The sequence below is a fragment of the Protopterus annectens genome, chromosome 3.part1 (assembly GCF_019279795.1).
Source record: "Protopterus annectens isolate FY-2018-M chromosome 3.part1, PAN1.0, whole genome shotgun sequence".
In the NCBI taxonomy this organism is placed as follows: domain Eukaryota; kingdom Metazoa; phylum Chordata; order Ceratodontiformes; family Protopteridae; genus Protopterus; species Protopterus annectens.
In genome coordinates, this window is record NC_056732.1 from 1,643,368,643 (window position 1) to 1,643,384,354 (window position 15,712).

The following is a 15,712-nucleotide window of genomic DNA, read 5'->3' on the forward strand; positions in this document are numbered from 1 at the left end:
TTTGAATATATATCTGTTAAGTGTATGCATTCATATTTGAATCGGGCATCAGCTAAGAGGACAGGTGTTCCGCTGTGGCAACACCTAACCGGGAAAAGCCGAAAGAAGAAGATCAGCTGAAGTGTTACACCCTTAAATTTATTTTCTGACTCTCTTGTTTACTCTCCAAATCTACTCTTGTTTACAATTACTTTTTCTGAATCTCCCATTCAGGCATATCTTTCATTTGATCTCAGATGCATAGTTGAGAGGAAGGGTGGGATCCTTGTTATTGCTGCCATTAAAAGGGGATCACTTCTGTGGCACTGCTCGACAGGGGCACAGGAAAATAATTTTCTTGGGTGGCGAAAGCCAGGGAACCTTTTTGGCTAGGCTTATATAGGCCCTAGGGACGATAGCGTAGTACCTACCTATGAACAGCAAAGGACGGGTATTTGTCAGCAGTAATCAGTGGAAAAAAATTAGTGATGATAACGCCACATTTTTGTAGGACAGCATAGAGAAAAATATTGCTGAAGCAGGCTGTAAACACATTTAAACAAGCATTTCCTTAATGTGACACATTGTAACCATCTTCTGTACATTCTTGCCTAGTTCAGACAGGCAAGCATACCGCCCAACCTCTTAGAGCAAAAAATCTGGACAAAGTCACAATAATAGGAGGAGAAAGGTCCAAAAATAGGAAAACTTTTCAAATGCTGCTCTTACAAACTTAGAAAATTGATAGAATAACAGGTTTTTCATTTGCATGAATTTTTCTGAAGAACACGACTTCTGAAAATCAAATGTCTGCCATTATTTTCTGACTTCAGTCCTCAATGATTTGCAAGAAAACTACAATTTTATGAGAAATAAAACAAAAATGTGAGACAAAAATCTGAACAGTTGAGAGCTATGCCGGCAAGCTGTTTTATTTTTTTAATGCTTTTTATTCCCCACTGCTTACCAAGTATCAGTCCTTCTGCAGTAATTTGGCCTGTTTTTTCCTTGTGGAGTGAGAGTCAGTCATGGGAAGTCATCATGCATGTGCAACTGTCGGGGCTTCTTTGTTCATTTTTTTCCTTTCTTTTTTATATTTTTCTTTATGTTGACACTAATTGCTCTATCAGTTGTTGTTGATGGGCTCACTCACAGTTGCAAAGTTCTCTCCGGGTGTGCATGTTCATAGCTTGGTACTAGGCTATCAGCCCTAGGGCCTATACAAGCTTAGCCATAACAATTCCCTGGCTATTTCTTCCCACAATATTTATTTCCCTGGACCCCTGTCTAGCAGGGTGACTGACGTGATCCCCGGAGTGAATTTCCTTTCTCCCATCCAATCATCAAGGTTCCTTTTGAAGAGGGCCAAAGAGTCACTCTGCTTGACATGTATGGAGACTCTGGAATCAGGAACCTGTCCCTCCAGCATGTTTTGTTCATTGTGATGACAAGGTTTAGATCCCTGGAGTGTGTAGCTCTGAAGGATTGGCATTTCTTTAAGTGTAGCGTGTCCAACAGCTCTGGGTTTGACATGGCCTTGTATGTTAAGCAGAGATTGCCTCTGAGTAGATGATATGCAACAGAGTATAGCTGGATTTTTTTTTAGACGGTCAGCATAGGGCATCTGCTTTAGGCCTGTGATTCTTTTAGTGAGGTATTTCTGCGGCCTTTTCAGTTGTTGCAGATGTCTTGAGAGGTACATACCAAATGGGGCGTTGTATTCTGTAATGGGCCTAATGAGGGATGAGTACAGTGGGACAATGACCTCCTTTTTTCTGGATGAAAAGCCCATAGTGATGAGGTGGGCCACATAGAAGGATTTCCTGACTGATGTGGCAATGTGGTAATCGAAGGTGAGACCACTGTCCACCTGTGTGTTACCCTACTTGCTCTGTGAATGCTGCCATGTAAACGTGGCTTGGCAGTTCCAAAGGCCTAACTCTGGTCCTTAAACTGAATGTCATGCACCTCTGTTCAGTAGAAGACTGCATTTCATTTGGTCAAACCACTTCCCTCCTCCGAGGATAGCCGAGCAAGTCGCTAATCAGTCTGAGGTCATCTGGATCATAGTCCTGACATAATCTCTTTCTGTGATACTGAGATAAGTTAGAAGCTGTTTTACTATAAAGCACTATAATTTGTTTTAAATGTAAAGGTAGAATGTGGCAAAATGTAGTGTAAATTCTTTTATGTTAAGTCAGTCATAAACCATTGTTATCACAGTCCTCTAGGCTAATAGGTTTTAGTAATTTTTTGGCCTTTTTTTAACCCTGTTTGTTGACTGGGGAAGCCAACTAGACAGATTGTCACTTTTCAGAGGCAACCTGGGAGCACTGTCTGTTTAAATCCTATTTGTGTGTGTCAAACTGTAGCCAAATGAAGGTGGAAGGACACAGCTCATTAACAGCTGAGAGGTTTAGTTCTCTGCACTGACTGCCTTCTCAGCTATTAAGCCCATGTCTTGTATTTCCCTTTTATTCCTCAGAGCTGTGTATCCTAGAGTAGTGGGATAAGGAGCTGAGAGCTGGAGTTAGGATTATATATAAATATATGTTTTGGCAGTGTCATGCATCTAACATCTCCCATCATTGAATAGAAAATGTGGTTAGTGCCCACTATGCTGGAACTTTTGCTTTTATGTGTGCTTGTGCATACCTACCTCTCGAGCCAGAGTGCATGTGTACTCCATGCTACATTTGCACTCCCCAAGTGTCCACAAACACAAGGGTTGCAATCCGTGGCCCGTCCCCTAATAGAGCTCTTGCATAGGCAGTCTGCTTTTGCTTTCCCTGAGATGGACAGTCTGACATCGACCTCTTACTTCCATAGGTTCATAAGTATTAGGCTAGGTGCCCTTTTAGCCCATTTTAAGCCTAACCAATTTCCCTCAAAGGTGAGAATCAAACACTGTACCTTGTGTCTACGAGGTAAACACCTTAACCATTATGCCAGCCCCCAGCTTCTATCTCTCCCTTGCCATTCCCGTCAGCACCCAGGTCATTCGAAGCTTAGTTCTGAGGACTATTCCGAACCAAAACATCTACACCACTGAGCTTGCCTTTGGTAGGCTGTTAGTCTGATATGACAGAGTGCAATAGTTTTGTACCTGTGACCCACATGTACTTGATTTTTATGCACATAATGTGAAATGTAAGCAATGGAGAGAAAATGTACCAAGTGAAGGGAGGCATAATACAGATGTTCTTCATGTTTCACTGTTGCAGTCATCACACTTGGGTTATCTGCCCTCAGTCGGCCCGAATACCAGAGTCTTGGGATATCTGTGTCAGATGCTGTAGCTTCTTCCATGACGTCAGGTTGTTGGGTATAAAACATGCAGCCGACGCCATTACATCAGCTTTTCTTGCCGAGTGGAGCCCGAAGCAGAAGCTGTTCACAAGTGCCAGTCGGCCGCCTCCTGACATTTTCATTTTTCCGAGTTTCAGACATGAAATCTTCTGAAAGATAAGTACCCCTTTGGGGATCCATTTTTCTTGCTCTAACCGATGTCAGAAAAAATTAATAATCGTCTTGCCTGTGGAAAGCAAATACCTCACAGAGATTTTCATTCTTACTGCGTCACCTGTTTAGGCCCAGACCAAGATGTTACTTGCTGACAGTTTTGTGCCCTGTTCAACGCCCGAACTATTCATCGTTGGGCTATTTTTGTCGCTAAATTATTTCGCTGTCATTCTCCGTATTCCAAAATGGCTTCAATAAGCCATCCGACTACTGATCTTCTGAAAAAATGGAAGGATAAAGACAGAGACAGTCCGCATAGGTCCAAAACTGCTGACGATGCTTCCGTTAAGCTAGTTGCCAGTCCGCCGGTACTCAGTGAGCCACTTTCGCAGCCCCTGATACCCACTTCTACAGATTCACAGGCCTCTACTGAGACCCATTCAGAGTCTGGTATGTCGCGAGATGCTTCTTTGACTATGGAAACTGTGGATGTCTCTACCTTGGATGGGTAGGGAGCCACTGTGCAGGCACTGGCTTCTGAGGGTGTATTTAGGCATTCAGATGTTCATATTAAACCGACTACTTCGTTTCAAACCAAAAATACCGAATTTCTCAGGCCCAGAGTTCGCACTACACCTAGGAAACTGATGACCAAAGCACATTCTCAGGGCCCCATGCCAAGGAAACAAATGCTTAGAATGGCTGAAGACCTTATTACCTTAATTAGGGGAAACCAGCCTTCTCCCTCTAAAAGACCAAGAACTGATTTTCCTTCTGTTTCTTCAGATCATGAGTCCGATGACTCTGACCCTTCTGATTACCAGGACATACCTTTATCTACTTATGAGGATTCTGATGCAGAGGATTCCATTCCCTCTGCTTCCCCACCAGAGGATTTTTCTTTCGGTGAAACCCTGCATACCCTCAGAGAGTATTTCCGCTGGGAGTGCCAGGACTACCCACAGTCCAAAAAGAGACTCGGGGAATTTTTAAACTTACCTCAGCACAGGCCTCTAGCCATCCCTCCTGTTCTGGAAATTGTAGATGATGTCTTCATGGAATCCAGTCTTACCCCTGATACTTTGCCACCAGCTCCCAGGAAACCTGACAGGTACTACAGAGTACCTGACTCTCACAAATTCCTATTTAAGAATCCTACTGCAGATCCAGAGACCATTTCCCAGGGACCTAAAGGCATTAAGGCTACTACAGCCAAAACCCCTACCCCTTCGGACAGGGATTCTAGGGCTTGGGACAGATGGGGTAAGAAGGTATATACCTCTGCTACTCTTGCCATCAGGGCTTTAAATTGCCAGTTTCACATGTTAAAGTATCAGCAACATATTATAGAACTAATTAAACAAAAAATTATGCTGATTCCTGATTGTGCAGAACATAAAGATTTACAAGAGTTAATGCATTCTGCTAACCATGTTGGAAAACATACTTTGCAGTGTGGTTTTGATGCCTTAGAAGCATCTTGCAGGGCTGCTGTCACTGGGTCTGTTCTTAGAAGGCATGCTTGGCTTAAGGAACAAATCTTGCCAGACCATGTTAAAGCAAAATTACTAGATGCTCCATTAAACCAAGAATGTCTGTTTGGCAGTAAAGCAGAAGTAGTCCTTAAAAAGATGGAGGAAAAAGCTAAATCTATGCAAACTGTTAAAGATTTCTTACAGGTACAGCCACCTAGATTCAGTAGACATTGGCTTTCTAAAAACTGGTCTTTTCCAGTCCCTACCAGTCCTTCCCAGTCCTTCCCAGTCCAAACCCAGGGGTAGCAGACCACCAAGACTACAGTCTCGGGGTATGCACATATCTAAACAATGGAGTGTTCCCACCTCAAAATCAGGGAGTAGTAAGCCACCATCATATGGAAAAAGTTCACAATGACTTGTCCTTCCCCCTTCAAAGCCTTGCCCAAGTACTTGCACACTTAGGAGGAAAACTAGCCCTGCATGCAAAAAACTGGGAGTACATTACCCAGGACAGATGGGTCTTGAACATTGTATCCCAGGGATACAGATTCTACTTCCACTCACTGCCAACCCCAAGCGGATGGCCAGACCTCCCCCCAAACCAGTGGGTAGAGGCCCAAAACAAGTACTTTCTCTTCTCAGTATCAAGGCTATTCAACCTGTCCCAGCAGAGCAAAGGGGACAAGGTTTTTACTTCAGACTGTTTCTGGTACCCAGAAAAGAAAACTCTTGGTACCCTATCCCGGATCTGTCTGTTCTCAACACCCTGCTGGTGGTTCCAAGATTAAAAATGCTTACACTGCAACAGCTGCTTCCTATGTTAGCCAAGAACTCCTGGCTAGCCACCCTAGACTTAAAAGAAACTTATCTGCACATCCCCATAAGGGAATTTTGCAGGAATTATCTACATTTCAGAGCAGGCTCTATGCACTACCAGTTCTCTGCACTTCCCCTTTGGCTTATCTACTGCGCCCAGGATACTCACAAAATGCCTAGCTCCAGCCATTGCCTATTGCAGGCAGAAAAAAATTCAAATTTACCCATACTTGGACGATTGCCTGATTCAGGTGGACAGTCAGGAATTGCTACTTCAGCACCTGATATTTGTAAAGAGACTTTTAACTTCACTGGGGTATACCATCAACGAAAATAAATCACATCTGGTACCCAGCCAAAAGATTGTTATTCCAGGGAGCAAGCTTGAACACAACTTTCCAGATGCATTCCTCACTCCAGAAAAACAGATTTATTTGAAAACTACTTCAGTCTACTGGCCACACAAACCCAGCTATCTGCAAGAAGAATACTGCAAGCCCTAGGGTTCATGGTCTCTTGCATTCTACTAATTCCATTTGCAAATCTGCATATGAGGAAACTTCAATGGTACTTAAAAAGTCTCTGATGTCAACATTCTCAGGACCTGGAAACAATGATTCCTATCATTCCTTGCCTAAGGACAAAGTTCCTTTGGTGGGCAGAGGCCTGCTACCACAACATGGGACTGCCTTTCACTCAAACCCCCGCCGCCCAAACCCTAACAACAGATGCATCAGTCTATGCATGGGGGGCTCACATGGCAGAAAAATGCATTCAAGGCAAGTGGAGCCCAAAACAAATGCACCTGCATATCAATCAGAAAGAAATGTTAGCTGTATAGAATGCACTGACAGCCTTCAAATACCTTATTCTTCCAGGGCAACTGTTGATAAAGACAGACAATACCACAGTTATGTGGTACATAAACAAGCAGGGGGGGACCCATTCCTACCCACTCTGAAGGTTAGCCATGGCTCTGTGGAACACAGCCTTGAACAGTCAAGTGCACCTGCAAGCTCAATTCCTGAAAGGCAAACTAAATTCACTGGCAGAAGACTTAAGCAGAAATCTAATGGAGCCACACGAGTGGAAACTGGAACCCAAATCATTCAAGCTTCTGATCCACAAGTGGGGGGGGGGGCACCAGAGGTGGACCTCTTTGCTTCCCTGCAGAACTATCAATTGAGCAAATATTGCACCAGAACTCCCCACAGCCAAGCATGGAAAGTGGATGCCCTGTCCTTTACATGAGAAAACCTCTCAATCTATGCCTTTCCCCCTCTGCCCCTCCTCTCAAAGGTTCTACTGAAGATCAAACAGGACACGCCAAGGACAATTCTGATTGCACCGGACTGGCCAAGCCAGCACTGGTACCCACTTTTGCGCAGTCTGATAGTAGTGCCACCATGGCACTTGCCTCAGATCCCTTACCTGCTGTCCCAGCAGGAGGGCCAGATTTTGCATCCTCAGCTGCAAATCCTGAACCTTGCAGCCTGGCTCATCCCCTGAACACTTCACCAGCAACCCTCAGTAAACAGGTGCTGGATGTAATCCTTGAGGCAAGGAGGCCTAGTACTAGGAAATCCCATTCAGAAAAGTGGAAAAGATATTTTTCTTGGAGCCAGTCTCAGGGAATGGACACAACCATGCCCAGCTTACCTCAAATCCTAAATTACCTAACAGAACTGCTCCACAATGGCCTGTCCTTCTCTTCAATTAAAATTCATGCCTTTGCCATCTCAGCTCATTACAATACTGAGCCACCCCTCTTCTCTCACCCTCTGCTCAAACAGTTCCTGAGAGGAGCCAAAAATTTAAGAACCCCCCAGGAGAGCTCCCACTCCAGTCTGGGACCTTAACTTTGTACTGGAGAAGCTCACGCTTCCTCCCTTTGAACCTGCTGCTACAGCAGAGTTAAAATTCCTCTCTTGGGAAACAGCCTTACTTCTAGCCATCACTTCAGCAAGAAAAGTGTCTGAATCGCAGGCCCTTATGGCCGTGGGAATCCTTCATTATCTTCCATGCAGAGAGGGTTTCCCTCAGGACTAACCCATCATTTCTGCCCAAGGTGGTATCTATTGTGGCTTTAAACCAATCCATTCATTTGCCAAACTTTTTCCCTAATCCTCAGAATAAAGGGGAAAGGATCCTGCACTCCCTGGATGTGCACAGACAGCTTAGGTTCTACCTGGACAGGAATAAACCTTTCAGAAAATCTGACCAGCTGCTAGTCAGCTTTGCTACAGGGGAAGAGGGCAAGGCCATTTCAAAGCAAACCATTTCTAAATGGATAGCACACTGCATCCATTTCTGCTACAAACATGATGGAAAACCTACCCCACAGGGGATCAGAACTCATTCCACTACAGCTACCTCAACCTATGCAGCATTTCTCAGGGGAGTCCCTACCAGGAGCATCCTGGAAGCTGCAACCTGGAGTTCTGTACACACCTTCACCAAGCATTACCACTTAGCTATCTTTTCTAAGTCCAGAGATGGATTTGCCACAGCAGTCTTACAAGGCCTGCTAATCAGCCCTAATGCTTCTTGGCTGCCTCCACCCTTCAAAAGAAGAACACAAGTCCCCAAACACAGTAGAATTCACTCACGGCTTTTAATACTGACAAAATAAACTGGACTTAAAGCGCTTTTCATCTGCCTTCATAGCAGATTTTTACACACACTGATAGCAGTTTAAATAATAATTAGTACCAAAAACGCGGGATAGTTGACTCATTAAAGAAACACACTCCAGATAAAACAGTAAATCATACACAAACCTAAAATGCATAATATTTACTTAATCCATAAATATTATCAAATTAAACTTTAGTGGTAGATTAAATTAGATGCAGGTAATATTCCTGGCGTAAATGAATTTACTTCTGTCAGCAGCATTCTTAAATTGAAGAGCTTGCTGAGATAAAATGTTTATTTTAGGGTTATTTAAACTTTTTGAAAGTTTAATTTGATTTCATTTTATTTACTTTTGTATGAATCGAAGAGCCTGATCCAAATGTATACAACGCTTTTGCAGTTACTTTTAATCTTGGGAGCTTGTTTAGAAAATCAGCAAGTTTATTTATGTGTTTATCCCATTGGGGATTGTTTTTGTGTTTATGTGTAAGATTTTATTAAACTATAGACATATATGTTTTATATTTGATTAAGTAAATATTATGCATTCTAGGTTTGTGTATGATTTATTGTTTTTTCTGGAGTGTGCTTCTTTAATGAGTCAACTATCCCGCGTTTTTGGTACTACTTATTATTTAAACTGCTATTAGTGTGTGTAAAAATCACTTCTGAAGAAGTCTGCTATGAGGGCAGACGAAAAGCGCTTTAAGTCCAGTTTATTTTGTCAGTATTAAAAGCTGTGAGTGAATTCTACTGTGTTCGGGGACTTGTGTTCTTCTTTTGCTTGTTTTTTGTGCCTTCATTGATTTCTAGAGTGCCTCCACCCTTACTCAGCTTTGGGAATCAACCCAAGTGCGAGACTGCAACAGTGAAACACGAAGAACATAGTACAGTTGTGTACACTTACCATAAATGTAGATGTTTGAGTGTATTCACTGTTACAGTCCTGGTTACCCTCCCTACAGCCCCCTGACTTCTCTATACTTTCTACCTATCCTTTTTTTTTGCCATATCTTATAACAATGGTATTTACTTTTTACTGGGGGTGTTCCACACCATGTAATTGCTTCCTGTTTTGGGGTCTCTTGACATCTGAGGCAAGAAAAACTGCTTTAATGGCGTCGGCTGCATGTTTTATACCCCTGACGACCTGACGTCATGGAAGAAGCGACAGCATCCGATGCAGAAATCCCAAGACATTGGTATTCGGGCTGACTGAGGGCTACCTGCAGGCAGATAACCCAAGTGTGATGACTGCAATAGTGAATACACTCGGAACATTTACATTTATGGTAAGTGTACACAACTGTACTTTCTTGTGGGTCTTCAGGTGCTCTTATACCATTTTGTAGCTGTTTATTTCCTATTTAAAAGAAAGACAATATTCCAGTCTAGCTGGGGGCCCAATTCTGTGAATGATGCTGCTATGAGATTTCCTCCTGTGGCTCCTTCCAGGCACAAAGTTAATGTGAATGTTCTTTTTTTCAGCAAAGGACTTGCTTTGGAAGTAATCTAATGTTTTTGTATGTTACAGGATAGCACAGTTCATATGACAGTGGAAAACAGTAGTGGTGTCTTCTTAAAACAGGACCACAAAACTGCTGACTTCCCTGATGTCGACTTAATTAAACAGCATGCAGAAGTAAGTATGCATATAATCTGTTTGATTAATTCCTTGAAGTTGGATGGCAGTATGTCAGATGTCTTATAGATTTTTTTAATGTACTTAACTATAGTTGTTGCCCGATGAAGCAAAATGTAAGGATCACACCAGTGACACTGGCGATTTTGATTTGGTTAGCCAATCAGATGATAGAGGGCCACTGTCTGTGGTCTAGCACCACATGTTTTATTCAGGCAGTGACAGCTTTCATCCCATGTCTTGTAAGTGGCTTTTTTACAATGCCAGGAAGTCTTATGGTTGAGATTGGATGAGCTTGTAGTTTGCAGGCATCAGTGAGAAGGGACATAGAGAGAGATGTCTGGCATGGTTCGTGTTTGCAAAAGCATGTAGATATGTCAAAATGTTGAAATCAATGTGCATTAGGTACCAGGGTGGGAGTGAGGAGGTAGTGGGTACAGTAAACAATTAAAAAAATGATCTTGTATTGAGATGTTCGTTATTCCTACTGCTGCAATACCTGTAAGGCTGTGTGGCTTGCCCAAGACACAGCAATGGGCAAAGTTCCAAAAGCTTTCCTCCCTCCCGCATTTCTACTCTCCTATTTAGACAGCTTTGTTGAAGATCAGTAGTCAGAGTGGAACATTTTTCCTGCCACCTCATGAGGAAGTAGCACAGAGGCTTCACAGAGCAGCAGCCAGCACTTCAGCTCATTTCGTGGCAAAGGTGAAAAATGATTTTTTGAGGGAAGCGGAGGGACAAAAATAAAAGTATACATAATAATAATATAATAAATATTCACATTTACATAGTTACATATATATAGACTACAGATTTCAAAATATCGATGTGCAATAATATGGTACTGATAATAATTTAAGGACAAAGAAGCAGATGTTTGTTTTGTTGGTGTTTTGGGTAAGTGATTGATGTTAAAGTTGTGTTTTGTTCATGAAAGTTTTGGCTAAAGTTTCAGATGTTTGTAAAACAAAATCTGCCCCACAACTAATTTTCCTGCTTCTCCAAGAACATTTAAAGTGCTGCATTTATATTGTAATTATACTTTAAGTTTAGACTGTTAGTTACTGTCCTGAAGGAGCTCCCTAATTCTTCAGGAAGAATATTTGAATCTGTAATGTTTGATTATAAGTGTTATAGATTTTTTTTTGTATTTTCATTGTTTTACTTGTTTTACTTTGTACTGTAAATTGCCCACAGCAGCATGTGCAAGATACGTTTTGTACATATTTACTGCTTGGTATATATATATTATGGCTACACTTATTAAAATGCAGAATAAGACAAATGTAGCACTGTATCCTGTTGCTGAATGCTTATGCCTGCTGTGTGAGCAGTTTTTATCTGGACACGTTTTATTACTTTTGACTTCCTAGGAGCAAGTCTGCAAGCATTTCTGAACCTTGTGTCTGTATGAGTCATACTTCTTTTTTGCAGTGTGGCCAGTACACTTTGCAGAACATTACTACTTATGTCTTGTATATATTAGGAATTGCTGGGTCATCAAGGAGGTTTTCTTCTGTAAGGCTGTCTTGTCATTTCCCCCTTTTATTTTACTTTTAGTATGACACTCCCCACCAATCCTTACTTTAGTTGTGTACCACCATTATAACTACCCTACAACTTGCCCAACAAACATGACTGCCACTTGTGCCATTCTCCTGTTTTCACAGTTATCATCTAATAACTAGGTTTTAATGCCTCTTCCACAGCACATTCTGCCTTGTAACTCTTCCAGCCAGGAAGCGAACTACACTGTACAGTTCCAGTTGTTTAGAATCCTTTACATATCTTCTTTTAAAACTGGCAGATATGTGAGCTTCCATTTTTTACCCCAACATAGAGTACTTGTATTTATTTATTTATTTATTTATTTTTTCCTTAGCAGCTCAGTATACATCACTTAAGGTCCTGGTCTCTCTTGTTCCAGAATTCCTATAGTCATAGTGGCCTGATTTGCTGAAGCTTCTAATGGCCCAGGGAAGCTGTTGGGATCTGGGAGTTTCATTCCCAGCTTGTCTGCTGTTGAGCTATAGTTGCATTACATCTGTTGGTTCAGCATAGTTTACGACCATCCTGAAGGCCTTACTGCACATCTGCCTCCTGAACTTTTGCTAGTTTACTCTTTTACCTGACTGTGTACGTAAGTCGCCTGCCTATACAACTCAAGATGTTTTAGTACTGGGAAGTGTTGGAGCAACTAATCACACACACTGCTATGGAGATGGAAGGATAGTCAGTTAACCATCCACATCTGTCTGCCTGGCAAAGCCATCTGGTGTACTCACTAACTTGCCAGACTAGCCTCACTGATGATATGGACAAAAATGTCTGTGCTGTTGACCTAGCAGAGCACTTCTTATATAAGTTGCTGTCCCATTTCCATCATCTTTTTTTCTACACACACCATTCTGTAGCCGTCTAGAAATGTAATTATGATAGTGGGTGTGTCTAATCTCTCATTCCTACTCCAGGAATCCTCCTATTTTGTTGTCTGTAAAAGATTTCCTTATCTGCATCTTTGAAGTGAGCACACTTAGTAAATATTTTGGTCTGACATGAAAAAACTGTAGAGTACTTATCACTTACAATATCCAGTCTTTATAAATAAGGTAACTAAACCAAAATTAATATGTGAGCTGCAGTGCGTTATTCCTGCAGCCCATTTCAACAAGCTCATTTGAATAATCACCCAGTGAGTTAATGATTCTAAGTATACATAAAAATGTATTAAACTGAAAGCAAGGAGCACATCTGTCAGTGAATTTCGTGATTTTATCTACTCTACTGCCATTCTGCCCTGCACATTACCACACCACACTGTACTCTCTCTCCAAAGCCTTTGCTGCTAGGGATTAAGTGCTTTAATCAAATGCAGTCTGTAGAAACATTTTGAGCCTTCAAAGCTGGATACAGAGCTGATGGAATTGGTGCATGTTTCTATTTATTTCAGAAGAATTTAGATGTGTTATTTCATTTTGCATATTTCTTCATGTGACTGGTTGCAGCTATTCTGTAGGTTTGTACCATGTGACCAGGTACAGTACAAATTTTAGTTTTGTCCCTGAACTTGTTTTTGTGGCCATTGCAAAAAGTAGCCTTTCAGGTAGATTCTAAAGTTGTTTTTAACTTCCTTCATAAAATGGAGTTACAAGAAGGCCTTTTTGAAAATGTGATTTAAATGACATTGCATTTTGAGAATGCAAACATTTATTTGATACATAACCAGTAGATGCATCCTGAATGTGTGGTGTTGATACATGTTATCTTTCTTAATAATTCTATGTTACAGTTGTTCAGTTCTTGGACAAAGTTTTTTTTTTCTGTTGCATTTGTTTAACGCAAATGTATCTTAGTAGCAGTCACCACGATCACACCACTGTCCTCTGTATTGTGTAACATTGTAAGCAACATTTACTCAGTGTCTGATGCATGCAGTATTTGCAATCTGTATTTTATACAAACTGTAATTTATAATTTCTTATGCACTGTTACCATATTTAGTATTATGTATGTACTATGTTTCTGTTTACTGTTCATGTCTGCATCCGAGTTGTGGCTGAAAAAATTGTTTGGATCAGCCTACTAACCTGGTTAACAAATTCAATAAAAAAAAGTTACTGGGTGTTGTACCAGCTACATCTTCTAGGTTTTACCTTTTTATTTATATTGACTTGCAGTAGCATTTTGTAATGAATAGGCATTCTGTGGTTAACATACAGCGTCATATTTTACAAAAAGCTAAGCATCTTTTGTCTTTCTTCATAATGTAAGATGAAAGTTTTTTTGCTGAAGATATGTACATAACACGCTTAACACTAATCAACTTTTAGCCCATGTTGTGATTGCAGATCAATGATTTCAGTTATCTGTTAATATTTTTAACATGGATGTGAAGCACAGTGTCATTTTTTACTTACATTATTAATAATGATAACTGTGATTGTTCAGAATTTGTCCAAAACATTCCCACACCCCTTTTACTCATTGTGGAACCAAGACAGTTGGGGTGAGTAGAGATAACAGTTGTTATCCAGTTTGCTTTATAATACAGGTTATAGTATTGGTATTAACTAATAGTTTGGCAGGTTACTTTTCTGATGAACCTTTTATGGAGGGGATTAGCTTGCTCAAGGTGAATATTTTCCCCCATTGCATGTCTGCATGGGGGATGACTGTTTTTGAAGTCTGGTTAGGTTATGAATAGTTAATCCACATTACTCGTAAATTATTCTCTGCCTCATTTTTTTATGGTGTAAATGGACAACATAGTATTCCCCTATAGACTGTCATTTATTGACTTATTTCTGTGTTCCTGAATTATTCTCTAAATATAGTACTTCTTTTGTGGTCATCTTTTGTTTATATTGTAATGCATGCTCACATGTGAAATAATGAACTCTGTAGTTGTGTAGCGTGGTTGTGAGGTCATGGTACAGCAGTGGTTAAAATGTCACATGCAGATAAATTTGTTCAGGTATTACATGCAAGGAAGTAGTAGCATTTCATGAAGTTTGGTAATGAATTAAATACAGGACATGAGGGGAAAACTACCCTGTGTAGGTGTGATAGATATTATAATGTTTCACTTTGGTTTTGTTCATTTCTCCATGATGTCTGAAATGTTTGTGTCTCTTCTTAATGCCAGGCTGAACGGAAGCTACAGATGGAGGCCCAGCGTATCAGCCTCACTCAGATTTATGCTGCACAGTTGGAGCTGGTTCAGGAACAGTTACAGGATGAAAAGGCAGCTGCTATGAATGACATTAGAGAGGCACACATGCAGGAAGTAACAAACATCCACAGTACACACCAGCAGGCGCTGCAAGACATGAAATCCCAGCAGCCAGGTAAGATGTACGCAAAGTTCTGAAGCCCATAAACTTGTTATATAACCTTTTGCTTCCTTTTCGTTTTCCCTCCTCCCAGTTATCATCAAGCCTGCATTTATTACAAATCCAGTCATTACAGATATTCCAAGACATCATAACAGGAGATCATGGCAGTCACCTAGCATGTGTTAGGATGTTTTTGTGTGTTCTTAATTTCTTCCACCCCACTCCACTTGGTTGGGATGTGCGAGACAGTACCTGCTGCATTGGAACAGTGCACTTGTGTGTGTGTGTGTGTGTGTGTGTGTGTGTGTGTGTGTGTGTGTGTGTGTGTGTGTGTGTGTGTGTGTGTGTGTACATGCACTCACTGGCATGTTTACATACACCTGCAGTTTCCAGTTCAAATGCTTACATGCTAGTCGGTGAGCTAAGCTTATATTCCATGAGTCCTGGATTGCAAGAGTTGCAGTAGCTAGTCTTCACTCAACTAGAGATCCCGGAACAGCACTATACTACCACCCTATATTGGCAATGACTGAGCTACCATCGCTCACACGTTTCCCTTCTTAGCGAGTTCCTACAGTGTCCAGACAAGTAATTGAACCTGGGTCATTGGAGGAATAATCAGGGTAATCAGGGTAGAAACCTCTAATGTGCAGTGCCAGCCAAAAGACAATACTTTGAACGTTCTTCTTGTAAAACCACTAAAGGATATTGTAGTACAAAAAGTCTATAATTTTTATTTAATTTACTTATGTGTGTATGTGTATCTGTCTAGATCTTTATATATCTATGTGTGTACATTGGATATAAAAAGTGTAGACACCCCTGTTAAAATGCCAGATTTTTGTGATATAAAAAAAATGAGA

The 15,712-nt window shown here is 41.1% G+C and overlaps 1 protein-coding gene across 4 annotated transcripts in view; it reads left to right on the forward strand.

Moving 5' to 3' along the window:
- The window catches only part of AKAP9 (A-kinase anchoring protein 9), a 3,155,794-nt gene that overhangs the window by 854,405 nt on the left and 2,285,677 nt on the right, over nt 1–15,712 (forward strand). For all 4 annotated transcript variants that reach the window (XM_044067665.1, XM_044067666.1, XM_044067667.1 and 1 more), the window contains 2 exons: nt 9,907–10,014; nt 14,660–14,861. In XM_044067665.1, coding sequence (XP_043923600.1) covers nt 9,907–10,014; nt 14,660–14,861 — 310 coding nt within the window. The remainder of the gene's footprint in view (nt 1–9,906; nt 10,015–14,659; nt 14,862–15,712) is intronic.